The sequence below is a fragment of the Corvus moneduloides genome, chromosome 2 (genome assembly GCF_009650955.1).
Source record: "Corvus moneduloides isolate bCorMon1 chromosome 2, bCorMon1.pri, whole genome shotgun sequence".
Classification (NCBI taxonomy): Eukaryota; Metazoa; Chordata; class Aves; order Passeriformes; family Corvidae; genus Corvus; species Corvus moneduloides.
In genome coordinates, this window is record NC_045477.1 from 50,449,781 (window position 1) to 50,474,989 (window position 25,209).

Consider the following 25,209-nt stretch of genomic DNA (forward strand, 5'->3'; position numbering starts at 1 on the left):
CAATTCCTCATTACTTTTTACCTACAGCTACTTTTTATATTTTCTGTTCTGCCATGTACTGTGAAAGAAATAACAACTTTGTGACTCATGTAATATAAATTCTTGAAAGTCACCACCTTATTTATTTACAGAAAACATGAGTAATCTTTAATGAATTCTCATACAGTTACTGCATACAGAGTTTGAATAAATACCTCAGACCAAGCATGCTACACCCTGTTCCTTTATGCCGAGGCATGTGTCCCCTTCAGTGTGGAAACTAACGGGCTTCTGGGGGAAAGGGAATCATCAAAAAGATCACATCTTGAAAATACCTGTTTAGTATCAAACAGATAATTACTACTCACATTCACAGGCCACTTCATAATTCTACCTCAAGGAGTTGGTGGTGTACATAAACCAAATATTTAGGACTTTCAAAGTATGATCTGATTGAAATAACAGTCTAGTTCCTGTCATTTCCCTTGTGGTAATTTTCTTTTTAGAAATGATTAAATAGCATAATTCCTCTAATGACTCATTTAGTTTATTTTTAACTAACACCAAAGGAAAATACAAAGGAAATAGTCTTCAGCAAATGTGTTTTTTAAGAAGGAAGAAAAGCTGTATGTGATATGATAAATTAACATAGTTTAGAACAGTACATGCAGCTAATGACTGAAAAGATAGCAGTATATGCAACAATTTGTATCACACTGCATTACTGACCAGGAATGGAAGCTTTGACTGCTTTATACATTGTAAATGGGTTATGTTGTGATTTTGTAAAATATTCCTTCCACTAAGGAAAAAATTTCCCTGATATAACAATCCTACTGTAGGTGCCTCCAGTCTGAAAACCAGCAAGTGAAAAATAACTGGGTAAGAAGTAGAGAGCAGGTATTCAAACAGGCCCTAAGGCAACTTAGCACTTAAACATGTGGCAGATCTGTTTTCAGCAAAGCAATTAACCAGGCAGGATTCACCATTCCAGCAATCTTAAAATGCAGGCTGGATCTTTTTCTAAACATATGCTACAATTCAAATTATTAGACCGGAGAGGTGCTAACACAAGAATTGGGGTAGCTATGCTCAAATACTTTGTCTTAATGGCCTTAAAATGCATGACTCAAAGATACACAAATTCAAGCAACTAAATAATGATTTACATGCTTTACTCAACTGGATGACTGAAAGCAAGTTTTGGTTCTCATCTTGCATCTCCTGATCTACTTTTCAATATATTATTGACAAGCTTCTCTGTGGCACTCTGCTAGTTATGAATCCCATTTGTTAATGGAGTAAAACTCATTCAGCTCTAAAAGCACAGACTGGTAACTACACCCATATTACACTACTCTTCCAGTACCCTCTGGGACAGGGGTGGGGACTGAGCCAGTACCCTCACACTGCTTACAGTTTGAACAAAGCAAGCAGAGAGGGTGACATGCTGACCCAGCAAAACCTAGTGAAAGTCTTGTGAGGGATTGATGGATCTAGGTTTTTCATCCAGAGTGCAAACTGGAGGTTTCAAATTGAGTCATATTAGCTAGGCTTAGATTTTTTGGTAATGCTAACACAACTATTTGTATCAAAATTATTAGTCATTACTTGGGGCACTGTAGAAAAAATGTGTGCCTTGGTTTTGCACTAGATGTGTGTCTGCCTATTATGGACTCACAGACAGCCATCAGCATCTATCTGCATACGTAATTTCCCTATTGCTAATGAACTGACACTTGACCAACAGTGTCCCCAGAATACATCAGTAAAAGAAATGAAGGAAGCAACGATGTATTCTCAGTGACCCAAAACACATAAATATTTCATATACTGAGCCGTAACATACATCGCATGATCAAGGTACTATAAAAATATAATTTCCACAGCTCTGTGCAGAACAGGTTGGAAAGCTGTGAAAGAGGAGCAGAGGTCATTCACCACAGACTGACCATCCATGCAACAAGCTGCAGTAAGGAAAGTTACAACTTTGAAACTCCTCACCATGCAGCTTCTCCAAAGTCTCAGCACCACTGACTGGCTTTGGCAGCCCTGGCTGTCCCAGACAGATTACAGGTTACAAGAGGGAATGTTAAACTGCACCATGGCAGGTAGAAGAGGTGTGTTAATCCACCATATCCTCAGTTAATGCTGTTTGAACACTAAGTTGGTACTAGCACTGCACCCAAAACATTTTCAAATAAACTTGTAGAGAAATAAATTACTCTTTCTTTCCATTCAATCGAGGCCATACACTGGATACACAGAGTGACATAATATCCTTCCTGAAATCAGAGCTGCAGTGAGGACCGGTATCCTTCAAACATGACCAGTTCCTGAGACTGCCTTGCAAACAACCACATTTTCCTAATTGCCACAGAAACTATCTTTTTCATCTTTTTAAACCTGGCCAAAGAATTACACATTGTTTTCTTTATAAATGCAATAAAATTTCATCACTATATTCTGTACTTCTGCCAGAGTTTGACAGCCGCAGATACAGAGAATCTTACTGGAAAGCAACACACAGAAATAGCCACTCCATTTAACTGCTGCTGGTCAAAACCTCACACCAATTTCTGTGATATTTGCCAGATATGACCGTAAATAATGTTATCTCTATGCCTGCCCCTAGTTAGCAGAGTCAAATACCTTTTTGTAACCCGTCCAGCAAGTGACTGTTATCATCAGGAATTTTTTTTTTTTCCAACATGACATTTTCTGCATGTCAGACCACATCCACTTTGGAAACTGGTGTTCTTGAAAACAGGACTCCGTACAAAACTATGATCAATACAAAACTATGTATTGATTTTCTTTTTAATCAGGAAAAATCGGTACAGTTGGTTAGGGTTTTTATCTTTGCATTAGCCATTCTGAAGATGATTTTAAATTGCATGCACAGGCCAAAGGATTTGTTCTGAGGCCAATTTGCATTTAGCTTTAGTGCCATAGACAGACACTCAGAAATGAACAAATCAATATATTTGTAATGACTGCTTAGATAACTGCTTAAGCAGCTGCAGAAAGCCAAGTCAGCAATTATTTTTAAGGAGATGTGACAAGTTTTCTAATCGTCTGACAGTTACACACACTTGTTTTCAAAAGATGTCATCCCAGTTGCCTTCTTCCAGTCCCACCAGACTTCTGCTTCTTTTTTAATTGGGTGGCCATCTATTCTCCTTTTGTGGGTTACCATGGGCAGGTTTGACCTGTAGCAATCAGAGCAGATGAACTGGTGCCAGTAACTGCTCAGACAGTCAGACAAGACGAAGTTCAGCACCTAAGATACCACAGTAGTTTATGATTAAAAGGCAATTTAGTTAAATAGCTAATCATGCACTAGTGTCTGTCTCCTGGTTTTCGGTGTATGTATGCATGTGTGGAAACAGAGAGGTATGAATGGCTATTTCAAACCCCGTCGTTTATAACACCGTCTCTAGCCAGGTTACTTTGGAATAGCGACAGGAAACGAGCCTGAAACATGAGGCATTAAAACCTGTTCTCTTACGAAAGAGCAGACCTGCAGACCGTGCGCCAGCGCCGGGCTGCGGAGCGCTCCTGCCAGCAACTCACCTTGCTGAATTTTCGTCACCAGCTGGTGACGGGCGAGAATCCTGCTGGTCCTGTAGGGAGGGCGCCGGGAGGGCGGATCGCAGCGCCAGAAGAGCTCCTGGCCCTCGGGGGACACCGCGTTCAGGTAGAAACAGGCGGTGCCCGCGGCCCGGGGCACCTGCTTCAACATCCCGCTGCCCTCGGCTCGCCCCGGCCGTCCCGCGGCGCTGCTCCAGATCGGAACCAGGGCAAGGAAAGCAGGGAGGCTCTACGCCCCAGGGAGCTGCGAGGAGCGAGCGCTTTAAACGAAAAAGGAGTGCCAAGAGCTACTATAGCCCGGGATTCCGGCTTTCTCCCACATGATCCGCGCGGGCCAATCGCTCCCATTGCTGCCTGTGGAAGTGAGCCTGCGGAGCGGGACAGCCAGCCTGCCCCAGCCCCAGCCCCAGCCTGTCCCGGTCCAGCGCACACAGCCAGCCCCAGCCCCAGCCTGTCCCGGCAGTCCCCTGGCTGGCCGGAGTTCACCCCGCACGGAGGGGCTGCACCGGGCCACTTCAGAAAGCAAAGAAGAAATAGTTGGAGACGCTTGGGAATGCGTGTTTTAGGGTAATCAGGGCTGCCGAAAACCTTTTCCTCCTCTGCTCTACGCTGCCCAGCTGTTGACTCATCTCTGGAGATGATGCCCTCACTAGTTTTCTAAAAATCCTGTTTGCCAAGAAAAAGTCCGTTTATGGAAGGGCTGTCTGAATCTCCAAATCCGCACAGTACAAGGAGCACTGGAACAAGCTAAGCCCTTGGGATGAAAAAAACCGAACACCTAGCAGCAGTCACTCAGCAGTAAACAAAACCCAAGAGTCCCTAACATTAATGCTACCAAGAGCTGGTCACAGCCTGGAAGAGGGAAAAGGGATGGAGAGGTTCTCTGTTATTCAGGTTCCTTGCCATAACCTTGCCTTGTCTTCTTTTTTTTGTTGGTTTTTTTCAACGGGCATGTGTTTTCATTCTGCCCTCACACATCAACCACTGAGTTTGCCAAAGATCCTCTTTCTTTGATTAATTATATGGAAGCAGAACACTGTCATTTTTATCAGCAAATCTGAGTGAAAATATACTGAAAATGCCCTCCTAGTCAAATAATTTTTCATTACATTTTAAAATACAAATATTTTGGAGTAATACACACCTAGTATATGCTGATTTCTAAGAATCAGAGGAAATGACTGATTTCTAAGAATCACAGCTCAGGAATGGTGCTGCCACCTCCGTGCCCCTTCCCACAAGACCAGTGTCAAGCTGGGGCCTGGCAGCTGACAGCAGTATTGGAGTGGCTGCAAGCCCCAGGCAGAAGGGGCTCAACCCCCATCCCAACCCATGGGAGATATTGACCTCCCCAAACTCCACCTGGACATCTACCTGCAGTGACATTATTGTCTGTGTCCTATTCTCCAGCCTTGAGGCCAACAATATGTCATGACATGCCATGGTGCAATGGAGCTCTCCTCACCCTTCCAGCCTCACAGATGCTGACCAGGGCAGCGCCATGAGGTGGCACTGCCTGGGGCTCGCCTCTTCACAAAGGACAGGGCAGATGTAGCCACCTAAACGTGAGAGGGGGTAGGACAGCTCTTACTCACAACTATTCATTAAAATTTTGCTCCATGCAAGCCCCCTTAGGGCAGGGTTTTACTGCAATGCAATCTGTTCTCATTACACCTTATGAATTTTATTCCTCATCAATGTGGGACTTGTGCAGTGCCATAAAATGGAGAAATGTAATTTCGGGTACTAGAAATTTAAAATGAATGCTGTGGACTGGAAGCCTCCATTACCTGTTATTACCATTAACAGCACCTGCAAGTGCTGTACGTGCTGCTTTGTGCTCCAGGTATGGCTGCATGGTCTTCTCTGAGATTCTAAGAAGAGACTTCAAACTCAAGACCAAAGACATGGCACCACTACAATCTATAATCCCAAACAGGGCTGGGTACTGGCAGCCAGGCAGAAGGACTGACCAATCTCCTCTCTTCCTTGCTGTGCAAAGAGAAGAGGCAGGAGTGCTTCACAGGTGTGAGCAGAGAGAGCCTGAACAGCAGGGAAGAGGAATGGTTCCCATTCCTACCCCAGCTTGCCTAGCCAGTGTATCAGTCACTCTGCTGCTGTCTTTTCAGGAATAAATATCCCAGAGACCCCCAAATGTCAATGACAGGCATAGTGTTTATCCAAAGAGACATTACCTCTGCGCAGGGAAATTCTTATTTGATTAATCTACAGTTCTTTGACCTAATTCTATTTATAAAATTCTAGTGCTAATGTAAAGCATTTCATACCACTCTGTTTAAATATTCAGAAGGATTTCTTTTTCTGTTGGAAAATGCATTGACTTTTTCAGCTAATGGGATTCTGCATTCTTCCTAGGAAGTAGGAAGCAGTTTAAGAGAAATAAAATGCTTCAAAAGCCAGTCCAAAGAAACAAAAACCAAGGCAAGAGCCTATGTAAGGTGTATATACTAGTGAACAAGTCCACTAAGGGCTCAACAAGCCCAGTTATATGCTTGTAACAGACAGCAGAGTACAGCCTCAGTGCCCCTGTGGCTGCCCATCCTTCCCATGTCTCCACCAGAGGGTAAGGCAACAGGCCAGAGCTGCCCTGCCAGCATCCCCAGCAGCTCATCTCAGAGGTCACAAAGGACAGAATAAGAAGCCTCTGTTTCAGGGTGATGACTTTCCCTTCCTCCCAGACACGAGGGTCCAAACACAACTTTAGAGCTGGAGGGTTGCCCCAGGCTTGGTGCTGATGAGTGCTGCCTGTGCCGAGGCTGAATTCTTTGGCTTCAGTCCAGTACTTGCATAGTAGTCAAATAAAACAAGAAACAACAAGAGTTAGCTGGTCTTGTGGTGCGTGTTTGAAAGCTCCTGTGCTTGAAGTTGTGCATGGCGAAGGAAAGAAGTAACCCTCATTGCATACTTTTAAAATGACTGTATCCTTGTTTGGTGACTACCTTGACACTCACTGTTTATTTTCAAAAATGTGTCACTCAGATGAGGAAACTCCTTTGGCCATCAACCTCTCAGACAAGAAGTACTACAGAAGTCTCAGTTGTTATATAATAGCACTAATTAATATTTCAGTCTCAGTCTGCAGACTGTTTCTGGAATAGTTAATAGAGCAACACTGAACTTCATGCTAACACATCTCATAAAAGCACTTCAAAATAAAAGCTTCCTCATGGATTTTACAAGGGCTGTGCGGGAGCTCCAGCACACCCCTGAAATTGCTGCCAGTCTTGACAAAAGCACAGTCCCATGAAACGAAAACCCGACCCCATGTTCCCATGTTGTGACTGATCCCTGCAGGAAAGGAGATTCCTTCATAAAACCATGTCTGGAATTAGTGTTTTTTTTAAAACCTGAATCAGAAATATCCATGCTGATTTCTATAGTGTAATAACTACATGTCACATCTAACATGACAATCAGCGACTTGATGGATACCAAAATACTCTGGGATATCAGGAATCTTTAGTTAAAGACATTCATACAGCACAGCACTTCTGACAACTGCATAGACACAGTGTAACTGGCAAAGTCAGCTCAAGGAGTCATACTCGTCTCTGTGTGAATTCACAGGCAGAACTGCAACACTTCATTTCTGTTAATTGCTTTTTATGTCCCTCTGCCACCTTTTCTCCCTGAAATGGCATTTGGTGTGAGAAAGAAAGAGTAAACTATTGGAAGGAAAAATTACCCCAGGGCAGCCCGTAGATACTGTAGTATCTCAGGCAGTACTTGAGATCTGCTTCCATTTCACAGTGAGTGGGGTGCTGACATCAGCTGGAGAAGACAATGCAATGTGCTCTAGAAATGCTAAAATGCATTTGATAGCAAACTATCTTCTTATGACTGGCTTTTCTGGGTAAAACAACAGCGTGAGTTTCTACATACCACCTTGGCCTTAGAGTATTACTCATGAGGCAACACTACAGTGGGGTAGTTGAGGATAAATTGAGATGAATAGCACTTTCCCACTTGTATTCCTATGTGTATATATATATATATATATATATGAGGACTGTTGATTTACAGCTTAGAATGCATGCATCCCAGTGAACTGTGAGATAGGTCCGTGATGTTGTACCTGGCACGGAGTTCTTCAGGCTTGGATTGAACCTGCTGTTCTCACACAGAAATCAGCCACTTGATCTTCCTGAAGTGACCCATTTCCCTTTTATTGTTAGTTGCACTTATCTCGTTATTTCACATCTAAAATTTAATGGCAACTTGACAGCCTCTCTTCATTAGTAAGCACTGGTTCTATGAGAACAAAACAGCTTCCTATCCACTAGAGCAGCACATTTGTTATTAACATTAGTGACATGTAGTTAGAAGAAGCAGGAAACTCCTGTTTTCAAGTCACAGAAGAAAAAAAATCAGGCATCTGCTTTCAACTTGCTGATCTCTGGACTCTCTTCTATAATTCTGGAGGTAGAAGAATAGTTCAGTTTGCTGGATTATGGCCTAACTCCAATACCTTATATATGCAGTATATCCTGGATATTGATGTCCTATCCACATATCCCTATCCTATCCACACATCTTCTATTTCTTGCCTGTACCTGCCTTTACAGATGCCTGCACAGCAGGTCATGTGCTAAGTACAGGCAATTTCTCTTTTCTCAAATTCGGGAAGAGAAAAAATGCACATGCAGGGAACCCAAAGCTGTGTTTAAGATGAAGCTGGCACTTACTTCACATGTTTTGAATCCTATCTCTGGGGCCAGGACTTTTAAAAGCAGAAGTTCATTGCCTGCTGTTTAGGAAAAGCGTTTTATGTTTGAACACAGACATTTGTTTGAGAGTTGTTTGCTGGGATTACTACAGGCTGCAAACTCTTTCATACAGGGCATGAAACAGCAGGGACTCTAGAGCAGCCAGAAATGCTTCCCTCTGGCTCAGTGGCACTTTGATTTTCTCCCTGAGGCCGTGCTGGGGCGTCGAGGCTCTGCAGCTCATCTGGGCTGCCAGGAATCAGACTGGGGCAAAAGGAAAATAGTTTATGTGAGATTTCTGCATCGCCAGGAAGTGAGATGGAGACGGCTAATAGCTGCACGGAATTACAACAGAGGACTGTTCCACTGGAGAGCCCAATGCTGATGTGTTCTGGAGGAAAGTCAGCTGCTGTGTCAACTGTCTGATAGTGAGTTTTAAAAGTGAACACTGCTATGCAGGGCTTCTTATGCATGAGAGACAGACTTACACACACCCTTGAAGATAAACTTCAAACCAGGAGATGAGGCTTCTGAATAGCACATTATGCCCTTTTCTTCTGTTCCAGTGTCCCTGTTCCAGCATCAGAGGACTATCCATTTGCATTTTAAGACCCACTTAATCAATGGATAGTACTGCTACATAAAATACTTCCTGATTACAAGAACATCAGAGGCCTAGCCACAGCACAGAAGCAGAGGATTAGAAATTTATGTGCAGGAGTCCAACAGTAGTATGTTTTAGGGAACAAAAGGATGGCAGGGAGGTGACTGACCCACCAGCCACCCAGACAAACTTACAGAAATAAGGACATATACAAAAAGCCAGGAGGATGAGGGTCATGGCAAGAAAGTGTGATTCATCTCATCAGTTCTCCTGTGGAGGAGCTATGGGATGTTAAATAAGCAAAATGAATAGTATCTGATTTGAAAAAGGCTCCTCCAAAATCCTCTACCAAGCAATCATAAAGAACCTCAGCTATCATAGATAAAAAGGAAAAATCTGCTTGTGGTTTAATGGCAGCTTAAAGACAGGAAACAAAAATAGTAATAAATAATCTATGTTCACAATGGGATTAGGTTTCCAGAGGACTCACACAGACATTAGTGCTGGAACCTGTTTTCTCCACTATCCATACATGATTTTTTTAACGGGACTGAGTAATGAGTTGGCAAAATATAGTGATGATAGTCTGTCAGTCAAAACAGAAATTGGTTGTAAACACTGAAGGTTCCTACAATATTGATTGAGAAGGCCTTAAAACTGTAGCTTTTGAGGGTGGATAAATGTATGGGATAAAAAACATCCTAAAGATATCCAGTGCACAGTGATGAGATTTAGTGGAACTGTTATCACAGAGGAAACAGATCTTGGACAGGTTTATGAAAATCCCGCACAAGCGCTGAGTAAGAACAAAAAAAAGCAAAGAGGATTTTAAAACTTTTTGGAAAAGTAATTGAGTGCAAACCAGCAAACATGCTTGTGCTGTTACAAAGGTCTACCCATCATTTGGTAATTATGAGGTCTTTACTTGCAGTGGATAAAGTTGGGAACAGTAAGTAGGGGTAGGTTCAAAATGAATGAACATAAATAGTTCTTCATATATCCATAGCTGACCCCTGGAAGTCATTGTTAGAGGATACTGTGGTTGCCAGAAGTTAGCAGAGTTCAAAAGAGGATTAAATCCCTGGAAGAAAAATTCAGCAAGGGCCATTAAGCACAAAATTCCAGGTGATGGCCCAGGACCTCGAGCCACGTGAATGCAGGTAAGATACACAACACATACACAATCACTATATGCCTATCCCAGTATTATATTTTTCCCCAAAAAAGCTGCATCTGCCCACTGGCTGACACATGATACTGGGTTGGTCTGACCTGGAGTGGCTACCCCACTGGGGCTGTTCTGAGTGGGAGTGGCCAGTCTATACTCTTACCTGAGTTAACCAGACTGTACCCACCCCATGGCCTATGTAAATGTGGGACCCTAACAGCGCTGCTAGTGCATAAATGCATCAAAATAACTGCTCCTGTGGTCTGTGGCTGGAGCCTGCAGAATGACAGTATTTCCCTGGGCACGGCCTCTCCGTGCCCTCCTGTCACATTTGCTAGTGAAGTGTAAGCTGCTGGTCTGTTGGCCACAATGTCGGGCTCAGAAGATGTGACCTCTCTGTTCCTTCTGCTCTCCCAGGGGCTTAGAAGGCACCAGGAGCTCCTGGATGGTTAGTAAAATCATTGGAAGGGGTCAGTTGTTTCATCCAGTGCCTGACTGCTAATTTAGGCATTATGGTCTCACTCCTGTTCAGTCTTTAAACATTTTTTCTCAGTCAAACCACACCAGCATATGAATAGACACTTCACTGGCCTTAGCTGAACTCTTCACAAGCCAGGAATAGCCAGCATCCCACACTGTGTAAAGTCCCTAAAGACAGTGGTTCTCAACAGTAAATTAAGGAAAAAACCCAACAGTTGGGTAATAAATAGAGCTTAAAACAGAGGAAGACATTTCAGGTGGCAGACCTCCTCTGCTAAAGTATTTGGAGAGTATTATGACAGAAATGAGCTAAAAGTGGTTTCCATACCCTTGGAGCAACTCCATTTGCTGAATCTATACCCAGGTTCCTAAAGCTGGGAACTCTGTAAATGTATTAAAGTAGTGGTGGGCTTACACATATCCTAATCTCACAGTCTCACTAACAAAGTGTTTGGATAACACACTGATAACATAAGAAAGTGTTTAGATAAACTTAGTTTCTTATAGTTATCCAAATACACTGTAAATCCGCACACAGCCCTACTGCTGGTGTCACTCAGCCACAGACAAACATTCCAATCTCAGCTGAAGGTTCATGCCTTTGCAGACTTCAGGTGAGGGCTCTGCTATTTACTTTCTTTTCAACAGGACTCCAGTACCACCATGATGAAATGGGCAAGAGAGGAAATATTCAGGTTTTCATTTGGTTTTGACAGAAGTTTTTTTTCTCTCTCTGTGCTAGAGAACCAATGCCGAAGTTAGATTTCGTGAAAATTTTTAAAAAGCAACAAGGCAGAACAGAATAGTTCTTGGCAACACTATTTCAAACACAGCAGCAGGGGACTGCTGCATGGGAACATGAAATTCTCCAGGCTCCTTGAAATCAATGAATACTTGTTGCATGATTTCAGTCTCTGGCCCGGTGAGGCAGACATGGCTAGGGCACAGGACTAGCTGGCAGTGACTTGCTGGAAGATTTCAGGGAAGTTGTATAACCTGTCTTTGTACACCAGTTTCCTGACTGATAACAGTAATCTTTGCCTTTCTTAACTATTTTCATACCTATATGTAAAAAAAAGGAAATGCAATTTTGTAGGAAGATTAATTTTCCTTACAAGCAGAATCAGTCCACTAGAGGCAGGCTAAAATCTACTGTACCTGCATGAACTAAGGAGAAAATAAATACCCTTTAAAATGGTCCTACACCTGTACTGCATTCCTTCAGATGAGACACTTATTGCCTAAACTTGCAGAATGCCAGAGATTTCCCAATGTGTTATTAAATGCATGCTATTGGATCTTATAAATTCTGCGTAACAAGGATGAAGGGTTGTACATGTGGCTGTGCAGAGCAACGTGCACTAACCAATAAGCTGAGTCTGGACTCCAGGGCTGGACTGCAGCCTAGCATGCAGTGAGGTACTCTGTAGGATGCATATAAAGCATTTTGTTCACTGACAGTTGGAATTTCTCTTCTTTTATTCTACAGTCCCCGAGCCATCACCACCAGGACAGCCACTAGGTGCAGCAAAGCCATCCCTTTGCTGGTTACTCTTTCTGGAGACCCAGGAAAGCTGCAGCTTTGACTGATGCATGGGGGAAGTTTAGGTTATGGTGGGGTGGCAACTGTTCCTGGAGAGGGATGTCCTCTGCAGAGGCTGGTGACCTCTTCTGCCTCCTTCTCTCCCATCTCCTTAAGGAAGCAAACTGAAGCCTTGTGGCAGCCAGTGTCTGTGGTGCAGTGCAGGGACATCTGGCCTGACACGTGGCAGTTCTGTGCTGTTGTTGCAAGGGTGAGTGGAGCACTGAACACAGGACAGGGCTGAGGTCCATCCCCATGGTGTCCAGGTATTTGCCTGCCCATGCCCTGCAGAACAGGGTGCACACGACATTTTCTTCCCTTCCCCAGGTCACCAGAACGAGAACAAAGGCCCAGTACAGCAAACAGTGTGGATGAGCAGTGAATCTGGTCACTGTACCGGCTCTAAGGCTGAGCCACCAGCTCACTACTCACATCTCGATGCACACTTACATGTCTGCATAATATCAGCCATGCTGGTGTCTGATTAGCAACCTCACAAATAAAGAAGCTGGGGGAATATGAGACATGCATGAATCACTCATTCTTCATCCAAAGATAGAATTTAGCATAATCCACATCAAGTGTTCTGTATAGTACATTAGTTGCCATGTATGTCTGGAGCAGAATGCATGATGCCTATAGCTTTTAATCCCAAATTATTTCTTTCTTCCTATCACAAAATTTAGGAGTATAAGTTACACATATATAATTTTTTAAAATTAAAAAATAAAAGCCCAAACCAACCCCCACAATAATCCCTGGCAGAACTTCCACAATAAACCAGCAGTGTGAGTTTACAATACAGATATTGATGAACTGGACAAGTCCCTGGACTGGATTTTCTGTCTTCTAGCAACCAACTGCTCTATGCAAAATTTAAGCATTTCATTTTAGACTCCGTATTTCTTGCATACTTCTTTTCACGCAGATTTTGCACTGTGCTAAATACATACCACAGAGCTGATGTGTCTCACTAGATAAAGCTGCAGGTGATTTGGTTTTTTTTTTTACAGAGTGGAAACCCCCCAGATAGCAGGAGCAACAGAGAGGAACGGGCTTCCCATAGCTCCCTTTTCAGCCACCACGCTGCTCCTTCTGAAAAAGGGCAGGCAGCCTGCTGCTCTCCTTCCCCATAGCGTGCCTTTGGAGAATGTTTCCAGTGTGTAGGAAGGGCTGGAGAAAGCCTAGAACCTGCAGCCATGCAGGAAAGGTGAATTATTTTCCAGCAGACATTCCTTTCCTCTCCTCCAGTCCCCAGTACAGGTGTACTTTCCTTCTCTGCTCTCTAGCTCACACACTCCCTTGCACACCCTCCTCCAGCAGCGACTTACCAAGACTCTTCCTCTGTTGATTCCCCCTCTGCTCGAAATAGGCACACCAAGAGAGTTGGTTGATAAGTTCCATTCCAGCTATGAATTTCTTTTTACTCTCTCAATTATAGAGTGATGAAAATATTGCCGTCTGCCCTCATGTTTATCCTGGCATCCTGTCACATCCTTCTCACAGGCTTTCTCCCTGTTTCACTGTCTGAATATACAGCTCTGTTTCAAATCAACCTCACGGTGTTCCTCATTTGTTGTTTTCTACTTAAGGTGTTGCTCCATGTTTATGGAATGTAGTTTTACTGGAAAAATTCCTTGGCCAAAACCTTCAAAAGGAACTACTCATCTTGGGTCTATTTTCCATGACACTTGAAAAGCTCTGACTTTCTGGGAAGGTTGGTTTCCTCAGTCTGGACACAAGACCTCTTTGAAGTATCTCAAGTTGGGCAACAAAATATTGCTAAACTGAAATTGCACCTGACCTGTGAAGAAGGCTGGTCCTGTTTGCCAATTTTTTTTGCCTCTTGTTCAATCATATTTTGACATTCAAGTGCTGTTCTTAGCTATAAGGACATGAAATTAAGGCAAAACTGGGTCCTGAAAGAAGTTTCCACACTGTGCTGCTGTAGACATCTTTTACTCCAAGCCAGAATTCATTGGATACCCTGTAAGTGCTCAGGATTTGCACGTACATAGCTGAGAGGGGAATTGGCTTTAAAGTACTTTGTATATACTCTCTTCTTGGATTGCAAAAGAATGAAGCAAAGATTAATGTATTTCAGTCCTTATTTTTTCACCTTTTACATCCTGGGGAGCTTATGACAAATAACATACTCACTGGTTCCTAATATGTTACCAAACATAATAGGTTAGATGATAAATTCAAACCAAATGGAGTTCGGAATGTTTTGTTTTCAAACCATTAGCAAGCCTGTATTGCTTTAAAAATAAACTTTGTTCCCACTTTGCTCGGATTAGTGGCACTTCACTTTGCTCAGACTAGTGACAGGGAGGCAACTCTGACCATGACACCTGGAAATGACATGAAAATAACTTTTTAAAAATAGCAATTGTGATGTGAGGGATTACACGTCTGTGGAACATTTCAAACGGGAAACAGTCTGTGTGTCTCACAAGCTTAGGTGTAGCTCAGCTAGGAAGTGCACAGTCACATCATAAACCTCCCATTTACTTTGCTCCTAATTGGCAGCCCTGTTAACAACATCAGCAAAGAACTATTTACTGAAACCTGGAAGCTAAGAGGTCATACCATAAACTTGTCATGTTCTTATACTCTTTCCTAGGCATTCACTAGCAGCTGCTGTGAAAAACAGGATACCTGAGCCTGATGGACTTTTGCACTGACTAAGGACACAGTAAAATAAATATTCACACACTGAATAACTGCCTAGTAGTTTGAAAAGTGAACCTCAAAATGCACTTTAAAACATGCATTATGAATTCTGGCTGTTGCCCCTGTTGCTTAGCTAAGCCTGCCAGGGTTCACAAGTAAAATCACACAGCTTTTATTACAGTGAATTCAGAATATCTTCTAAAGATGTGTAATTCACAATCTGCCTCCCCAGAATAAACTGGAAATGAAGAAAGGTTCAGGTACACTGGCAGGTTACTGTCAGAACATGTACCTTTAAGTGCATGTTTAAGTGCTATTGAAGTCTCAGGTGCCTCGTCAGCTCCATCTCCTGCTTTGCTTACATGAGCAGGTGCCTTAAAATGAAGCCAGAGATGCTATAAGCAGCAATCTCTGAAGTTAAACTTCTGCAGTGCTAGTGGCTCACTGATTTCCATATCAAAGGCACTTAGGTGGCAGCTGAAGAGATGGCTTTTCCCAGTCTGTCACTGCAAGCAGGTCTTTGGTGCTGTCACTTGGCTAGGATTATGGCAAGAAATAAGCACCACCGTGGGGCAATTCATTCCCCTTGTCTCACACATCTATTTCAGGATGACAGGACTTGCTTTCAGAGGTACCTATTTCTGTCTTGACTGTGAAGGACCTGGTGTGACTAGCTCAATCCTTTTAGAAGGCATCCCCACTAGACTCACTGCTTTCAAGTCAGGGCAGATGCTTTTCACTCAGTATGTTATTTATAACATGAATCAAGATTGTGTGGATAGAGCATAAAATAGAGCCTGCATTCTGAAGACTAAAAGAAACCAAAGTGGAAAAGGAATGAATATTTCTTTTCTCAAGTATTTCTGTCAGTTGGTACAGCTTAGTTGACTTGGCTGCTACATTCCCATTTTGGGATCCAACCTTAATCTAGAGTTCACGTTCAAGCTATGCTCCCACAGGGCTGACAGGTACATCAGTGGCTGTGTCACACAACTTGGGAAGCTGGGGAAATGCCAACATGGATTGTATTCACACCCTCATTGGCAAGACAAGTCTAAGAATGCTGTCCTTGGGATAGGTTTCTCTGCCACTGCCATTTCACTAGCAGGGTCTGCATAGAGAATGGCTGAAAACATATGTGCTAAGAACCCCAGGGAAGAATTAAGTGTTAACTTCTTCCTACTGATTATTTCCTACTTACGTTATTGCTCAGTGTTTCATCCCCTGCAATTGTGTGAACATGTATGTTTTAGTCAGGCATCTACTGGCAAAACTGGGATGAGACTTCCGGTGTAAAACAATGCCCTCGTTTAAAGAAGTAAGTCATCAAATAAGGGCATCTAAAAATAGAAAGGGTTGTAAAAACAAATAGGGGAAAGCATCTGGTTTGCAACATCTTTGTACAATTTGCAGTAGCTAAATCTGGACTCAATTAATGACCTGTTTATTTTCCAAAATTTCAGTAAAATGCCTTGGCAAAAACTTAATTTCTCTCTGGAGAACATCTTACTTCCTTCCATATGTTGCCCGATCTGTCACAGCAATAAACTCCTTCCCAGCTTCAAGATCCCTAATGATTGCACCAACTGATGCTTTCCATAAAAGAAGAGATAATGGTTCCAGCCCTCTACAAGTCATGATTCTCCCTTAAGAGAAACCAACACAAAGGAGTACAAGATCGCGTGAGTGCCCTGTGTTACAGCTTCTGTTGTGACCTAGAATCCAGAGATTTAAAACAGTTCCTACCTACAATTCATCCCAGCTGTTTTATAATCCCTCTGAATTCGATAGTTTCTTTAAAATGCTGCCATGCCATGATTAATGTATATGCCTTGGCTTTGTAAACACTTGTCCTGCTGTCCTTGTTGTTTAGGGTGCCTTCCAAAGAAACAGCTTAGGCCGTTTAGTAATTACACGTTTATGGTTTTGTATAAAACAAACCAGATGTTTCAGAGTCAATTTTATTTGGTGGTGTCTTGTCTAACCTAGATTCTGAAATGTATTTGTCCTCTATTTGAATCAGATTAGGTATAGTATCTTCTCTTTTATTATATGTTGGAAATACGGATGTTCTGGTACCTTCATCTTTCTGATGAACTCAAAAATCCAACCACACTGATTTAATAGATAGTAATTTTAAAAGAATATACTGTTGATTTAGAAGTTAAATATGACAAAACTGACTAGTCCACATGATTCAAACATTTAATAATTTAAATTTGTACTGCATTTACGTTCTCTGCTGAATTCAGACCATAATCAAATTATCAGTTTTGTTCTGAAACAAAAGCACTTGGAGCTGCTAGGGATATACAGAAAGTGCAAATGTAATTACCAAAATACTCATCTGCCAAGCTGATATAGAACTGTACGAGTCTGATTCTCTAGGAGCTAATGTTTCTTTATGTTCGGGACTGATGGAGTTAGTCAAGTCAGGATGATAAAAGCCATCCTTACATCAGAATTCAGAGTGTTTCTGCTGGTTTTAGAGAAGCTCTTTATTTTCTTAATGTGACTGGCAGAAAAACAAATGATCCAAATCTTTAGCTGATAATGAAGCTGTGAAAGTTTCTTCCCAGGAAAGAAACTAGGCAAGTTCCAAACACCTCACCATGTGGCAGAAATTCATGTAGAGGCTCAGTGTATGTATGCTTAGTTATGCACATTAAGGGTGATTGCGGACAGTTTGAAAGTTGACTGTGTCTCTTTGGTTGTATAATTTCCCAGTTTATTCAAAGGAAGCTGGTGGGCTCAATGCTGTCATGGGGCTTGAAAATTCTCAACTGAGAAAAGTAAGAGATGATATGGTAAATGAAGTAATAAATTATGCAGAAAAGAGGAAACAGTTGTCATTTTTACCTCCCTATGATACCAGAAATACAGTGATGTTCAACAAAATTTTAAATCTACAAATTAATATTTAACAATTGAAGAGAAATTATGTGTGCTATACATTGGTTTTACTTGCGAGTACATGATTTGAGTCACTAGTTATACTATTACCCAGCAGTCCACCTCCCATCATTTTTCTATCAACTCCTCTAGCAGCTGCCTATATTGTATAATTAATTTTCTGGTACTTTGTTTAGTGAGCTGTTCTGAAGCTGAACATTTACCTTCTCTCAGTGACTTCCACAAAGGGAAATGGTGCCAGCCTTTGCTGAAAATCCTCACTTCATCACATCTATACAGACACCCTACCCCCTATGATTGGGGCAGGGGCCAGGAGCAAAGGATTTAACTCAGTGTAACTGAAATGAGGAGCCTCGAGCCTCAAGGACCCACATCTAGTACGACAGCAGCTGGCTGGGGGCCCCACATATAAAATAAGCCCTTAGGGAGCGCTGGTGACCAGGGTGTGGCACAGCAGTTTGCAGGAAGGGTGCTGCGGCAGTGCCAGCCCGACCAGGGAGCAGTGGTGTCCACCTGGCAGAAAGCCACAGCCCCGCTCAGCTCCGCAGTCGGCACGGCTGGCACAGCTGCCCAGACAGCTCTGCCGGGAACACGCTGCCAGTGCGGGGTGGCAGCTGTGAACACAGCTGTGGGAGTGTGCCCAGGTGCAGGAACTTCTCTGTTTAATGACAGGATAGGGAGATAAAGAGCCCAGCTGACGTGTATCTGCTCCGATGCATGCAGCATGGACAACAAACAGGAGCAGCTGGAAGCTACTGTGCAGCAGGAAAACTATGACATAGTTGCCATCACAGAGACATGTGGGGATGGCTCAAACAACTAGACTGCTGTGATGGGTGGCCATAGACTCTTCAGAAGGGATAGCAAGGAAGGAGTGGTGGTGGGATAGCTTTGTAGGTTAGAGGGTGTTTTGATTATCTGGAGCTTGATGATGGTGATGACTTGGTTGAGTGTGTATAGGTAAGAATCAGGGGGAAGGCCAACAAGGCAGACATCCTAGTGGGAGTCTGCTGTAGACCACCCAAACATGATGAAGAGTAAGACAAAATATTCTGTAAGCAGCTGAGAAAAGTCTCACAATCACTAACCCTTGTTCTCATGGCGGAACTTCCTCTCACCAAACATCTGGAAACGAACGAATCTGGCACTTGCTGTTATTAAACTTCATATTGTTGGTGATTGTGCAGCCCTCTATCAAGATATCTCTGCAGGGCCTCTCTGACTTTGAGGAAGTCAACAGCTCCTCCCAGTTTAGCATCATCAGCAAACATAGTACACCTTCAAGTTCTGCATCCAAGCTGTTTGTGAAGACACTGAAAACACTGGCCTGTCCATCCTTTATTGGATGCAGGCAGAAACATAGTGACAAAGGATGACGAAAAGGCTGTAGTACTTAATGCCTTCTTTGCCTCAGGTATTAAATAGTAAGACCAGTTGTTCATGGGGTACTCAGTCCCCTGAGCGAGCAGAATAGTGACAGTGACAGCGAGCAGAATAAAGGCCTCATAATCCCAGGGGAAATGGTTAGTGAGCTGCTCTACCACTTACACACACACAAGTCTGTGGGACCAGATAGGATCCACCCAAAAGTACTGGCTGATAAAAGTGCTCACTGAACCACTTTCCATCATTTACCAGTAGCTCTAGCTAACTGGGCAGGTCCCAGTTGACTGGAGGTTAGCAAATGTGACCCCCACTTACAAAAAGGGTCAGAAGGAGGATCCAGGAAACTACAGACCTGTCAACCTGACTTTGGTCAGGGAAGGCCATGGAGCAGACCATCCTGAGTGCTGTCATGTGGCATGTGTAGGATAACTAGGGAATCAGGCCCAGCCAGCATGGGCTTATGAAAGGCAGGTTCTGCTTGACCAGCCTGATCTCCTTCTGTGACAAGGTGGCCCACTTAGAGGATAAAGGAAAGGCTGTGGATGCTGTCTACCTGGACTTCAGTTTTGAAACCTTTTCCCACAGCATTCTTCTGGAGACACTGGCTGCTTATGGCTTGGACAAGTGTACTCTTTATTGGATAAAAAACTAGCTGGATGTCTGGCCCCAGAGAGTGGTAAAGAATGGAGCTACATCCAGTTGGCAGCTGGTCACCAGTGGTGTTCTTCAGGGCTTATTACTGGAGCCAGTTCTGCTTAATATCTTTATGGACAAGCTGGACAAGGGGATCGAGTGCACCCTCAGTCAGCCTGCAGATCAGGCCAAGTCAGGTGGGAGTGTTGATCTATTACTGTAACCTGCAGCCGTAGGGAGGAGAGGAGAGAAGATCCAGCAGGAAGGAATTGTGCAGCAAGATGGATTTATTTAATTATTTTACAAACTCTTTCATAGACTTTTTTCTTCATAGTCTAATTGCACAAAGGATCAGCCACGCCCCTGGGGCGACTGGCTAAAATCCTAAAACATCCATTATCAAAATATTTTTCTACTGTACCATAAGCAAGGCTTTGCAAGGTTGCAAGCGTTCATAGTTTTTTGAACTCTGCTACTACCTTCATGAGAGAGAAAAGTATCTCATGGGCTTAGAAAGAAGCAAGAAGAATTCTTGCTAGCAGCAATATTTTTATCCACAATGATCTGCTGGAGAGCAGGAAGGCTCTGCAGAGAGATCTGGACAGGCTGGATCAAAGGGCTGAGGCCAATTGTGTGAGGTTCAATAAGGCAAAGTGCTGGGTCCTGCACTCGGATCACAACCGCAGGCAGTGCTGCAGACTGGGGAGCAGTGGCTGAGAAGCTGCCTGGCAGAAAAGGACCTGGGGTGCTGGTCAACAGCAGCTGAACATGATCCAGAGCATGGATCCAGGTGGCCAAGAAGGCCAATGGCATCCTGGCCTGGATCAGCAATAGTGTGGCCAGCAGGACCAGGGCAGTGACCTTGTACTCAGCACTGTTGCCCTGTACTCAGCACTGGTGGGGTCACACCTTGAATCCTGTGTCTCGTTCTGGGCCCCTCACTACAAGGAGAACACTGAGGGGCTGGAGCATGTCCAAAGAAGGGCAATGGAGCTGGGGAAGGGTCTGGAGCACAAGTCCTGTTAGGAGCAGCTGAGGGAGCTGGGGTTGTTTAGCCTGGAAGAAAGGAGGCTCCGGGGGGAACCTTACTGCTCTCTACAACTGCCTGAAAGAAGGGCATAGTAAGATGGGGATTGGACTCTTTCAAGTGATAGGACAAGAGCGAAGAGCCTCAAATTGCACTAGGGGAGGTTTAGATTGGATTTTAGGAAAAATTTCTTCACCAAAAGGGTTGTTAGGCATTAGGCTGCCCAGGGAGTAGTGGAGTCACCATCCCTGGAGGTGTTTAAAAGACCTGTTGATGTGGCACTGAGGCACATGTGCTGGACTTGGCAGTGCTGGGTTAATGCTTGGACTTGATGATCTTAAAGATCTTTTCCAGTCTAAATTATTCGATGACTTTATTTATAATTAAAAACATTTATTGAACCAAGGCAAGCTTTTAGGAGTGTTTTTAAACACTACTTACTAAATTTCAAATGGGTATCCTATGCATAATGAACTTATACAATATTTTAATATTACTCATGACTCTTTAGTTTTGTGCCTTGAGATAGATGGTTACATATTTGTTTCTGAAGTAACATTTGCAAGTTGGGATTGCAGCAAAATATTTGCTAAAAAAGAGTATGAATAGTTCACAGACTTGTCAGAATCCATCTGTTTGTGTCTATTAATGGGTGCATTCCCAGCTGTGGTCTTTCTAATGTAATAAATAAAAAGTTTCTTTCTTACTATAAATCCAATGGCTGAAATCTCCTTGTAAAATTGATTTATTTCAATAAAAATCTGTCCTTATGTTAAAAACACCTCTTAAAATGAGCGAGACCATGAGATACCATTCGCATATCATTTCAGCAGTCATCTGACACCTAAACGACTCAGTCTCAAATAATTTACTACAGCATTTTTCTGGATAAGCTGTGAAAGAGCATGCCATTCAGATCAGGATGAGGGGGACAGTGATGGGAGAAAAGAGGCGTATTTAGCAGAGGAATGAGAGGCACATCAAAAATAACCTAAGGGTTGGGACAAATGCTTAGGTCCTCGCTCCTTCATGCAATGAATCCAACATAAATTTACACAGGTATGCAACATATTTTTGAGAAGTCTAAGCTATGAACCAACGCAGGAGGTTCCTAAATCTTTAGGAACCCTTTTTTTTTGTAACGCTATGTGTAATTTTTTAGTATTTTGACTGAGAGAAGTTACATTTCTAACTGTGGTTTTGACTTGTATCTTTCAACATTCTCTTAAGCTATCCTTTTCTGGAGCTGGCAGCTACCCTCCATTTCTTCATAAATTACAGCAACAGAAGACCGTATACAAAGATATTTCAAACTAATTTTTGCTCAAATTCAGACAGATCTACATATGATCGAAGGTACATTTCAACTGTGCTACTGTCCTGAGGCAATTTCCCCTTAAATTCTTTCTATAACAAAACCAATACTCCAGTTTTGTGGCTGACTTTTAAAGTGCTTCTGTATTAAATGACCTGTGAAGGTTCAGTGCCCTTCTGCATCATCATGGCCTGGAAAACCAGTCCTCCCCAGAAAACATTCCTTGGTTTATCAGAGCATTCATTTAGCTCAAGCATCAGAAGAAACCAATTATCCCCACATTATTTTACATCTGTGACAAGTAAAATTTGTGAAGTATTTATAGAATTAAGCAAGCTATTTTGAAGTTAACGAACTTATCTTGCTGCCGAAGAAATACCCATGGTTTGAACAGCTTTTTGCTAAGTAGAAATTTTAAGTCACAGTGTTTTGAATCAAATTCTTACAGCTTCAAGAAACACCACATTTTTAAATTTCAGTGCCTCCTCTTCCACTGTACAACAGCATGTTGCTGGATCTGTAAAAATGATTTCTGTAAAAAAGGTTTTATAAAAAATTTTTTCTATGTACTTACTGTTCAACAGCAACAAAGAAAAAATCAGTATCACTATGAAATTATTTGTTGAAATGCAATTGACTCTGGTGATTATATACACCAGAGTATGTTTAGTTTTGATTGCCATGCTAGCTGAAAACATCTTATTTTTTAATTTTCATAAAATGTGTTCCACTTCTACATTGCTAGGTGTCCTGCTGCAAAAGCTCAGAAAATAAGGCTTCTGGGTGGCACTCTATTCCTGAGGACAGAGAATGCCTGCAATAGTGCACTACCTTAACAAAACCAGCTATTGTGTCCAATATTGTGACGCACGATGTGTACACACACTAATTGACATTACTGTATGTAAATTACTGCCCTCTACTGGAACGACAGACAGAGTGTTTCACACGAAACGGATTGTTACGTAAAGTAATTACATTGCTTGTTGACGTCTGGTGTTTTATGGAACCAAGTGCCATGAATTCCGGGTGCTCCTGATCCCTCCTTGGAGCATAGCTGTTTGCTGCACACGTATCTGCGTGCATTCAGCCTTTTGCAGTACAAGGTGCACCAGGTTAGTCTGATGGCCAAAATATTTTCCTTTTTAACTGTAAACAGGATGTGCAAAGGAGCTACAAAAGTGCAGTCTTCTTGTGAATGCTCTAATGTCAGTCAAGGAACCTTCTACACTGTCGTATTTTTAAGCATGTAATAATCATAAGAAAATATCACAAATTCTTAATGAACTGAAAATAATATTTTTAAACCCAAATTTCCAAGAATTATTACACAGGCATCACTTCTTTAAAATCATGAGGTTGACTTGAAACTGACATTTTACAAAATAAGTTTTTTCCTTGGCTTTTCAGACTCTGAAATTCACATTTTCTTTTTAAATTTGCTATGCAAATATGCTTAAGTAGAAGTGAAAGCTGGGTTTCTCAATGAATTGGGACTCAAGGAGATGATTTTCAAAGGAGTTATGATATACAGCAGCACAAGATTTGGCCATGGCATGACAGAAAAACCAAAGAAATAAGGAAGAGCAAGACAGAACATCTGTCTCAAGAAATCCAAGAAGTACAAAATCCAAGAAGACAAATGTGAGTCAAAGCACTGCCGTGAAACAAGGCCAATGCCTGGCAAGGATTGCACGTATCAAATTGTTAAGTCATCTGAGTTCTTGGAATCCCTAGAAATACGACAATATGGGACATTTGGAAGGGTTTTTTCATTAAAGCAAAAAGCAGTAAGACAAAATTCAGAATTGGGACTTCATGATTCCTGAAACTAAACACCACATCCTACTCTAGCTGGGAAAGCAGAAGAATGGGAGTCCAGTCTCCAGGGCCTTCCTGAGCCCAGAAATGTCACATGTTTTGGAATTTGCTGGCCAGGTACCAACCGACTATTGATGTTCACTAAGCAGCTAAAAGTTTATTGTGGATATAAATGTTCCATATAAATGTTCTGGCATAGTTATTATTATAAATAAAGTCACTTGCATGGGGATATGGAAGCAGCCTATAGGATTACAGTCATATGAATAAATACAAAAACACCTAGTAGGAAATAAGAGAGAAGATACATTATTTAATATGCCATGACTGATATAAAGAAGCAATCTTGGAATGGAAAAGCATCATCACTGTTTAATGCCAGACAAATACATTAATTATTTTTATCAGTCTATATAAGTTCCTATATATCTTTGCTATATATCCTATATATCTATATCTATCTATCTATCTATATATATATATCCTATATATCTATATATCCTATATATCTTCTAAAAGTGTATTTTCTAAAGGTTAATGTGTCATTGAAATCGGTGAACAGTGAAGCTCCAGAAAGATGGAGACCTATCAAGAATCTTTTCTAAAGCTATCAAATAGAAACTGACTGATTCAAATAGTATCCAGTTCTATTGCCAGCGCTGATTCCCCATTTTATCAGCTGAGATTTGTATCTCATACTGTCAGGAAATTAAGTATTCAAAACTGGATTTCTTTTAGGAAAATAATCCCTGATACAACTCTCTCTGATGGAAGCAGTACTCGTTCAATTACAAAATCTATGTATTAAATGTAAAACCAGAAAATGAATGTTGTTGCCACCCTAGGAACCTCTGCTACTTCTCCATGATCACTCCAAATGTTACATGGTCAATTGCAGCAGAGCCATGAGAATGAGAAAAATACATCTTTCTCTGGACTTTGAGACAGTGGGGAGTCCTCCATTGCTCCCCCTTCACAGTCTCATGCTGATACAGAAATACTTGGCAGGTCAAGCATATTGGTATTTTTGTGATTGTACTTCTGGAATTAACTTCTTGTTGCTGAGGGTCATGAGAGCTTGGCAGCAGCAGAACCAACAATGGTGGTATTTTGCCACTACTGCCCCCTTTTCAGATTCAAACACTGGCCTTCAAGGAGCGCCTGGGGAAGGAGATGGAACTTAGAGGATACTGACATAACCCATAAAACATAGGTGCAAAGAAAAGCCTCTTCATGCTTTAATAAAACTAATCTAAAACCCCACCTCAGATTAATAGAGATTGTATGGCATGATTAATTTAATT

At 42.2% G+C, this 25,209-nt stretch overlaps 1 protein-coding gene across 7 annotated transcripts in view; it reads right to left on the reverse strand.

Moving 5' to 3' along the window:
* STARD13 (StAR related lipid transfer domain containing 13) overlaps positions 1 to 25,209 on the reverse strand; it is a 322,774-nt gene that overhangs the window by 109,772 nt on the left and 187,793 nt on the right. The window contains exon 1 of one of the 7 annotated variants that reach the window (XM_032099575.1): positions 3,556 to 3,894. The exons of the other annotated variants lie outside the window; for them this stretch is intronic. Within the exon in view, the coding sequence (XP_031955466.1) occupies positions 3,556 to 3,724 (169 nt within the window). The 5' untranslated portion in view covers positions 3,725 to 3,894. Of the gene's footprint in view, positions 1 to 3,555; positions 3,895 to 25,209 lie in introns of those variants that run through there. 7 annotated transcript variants of the gene reach the window in all.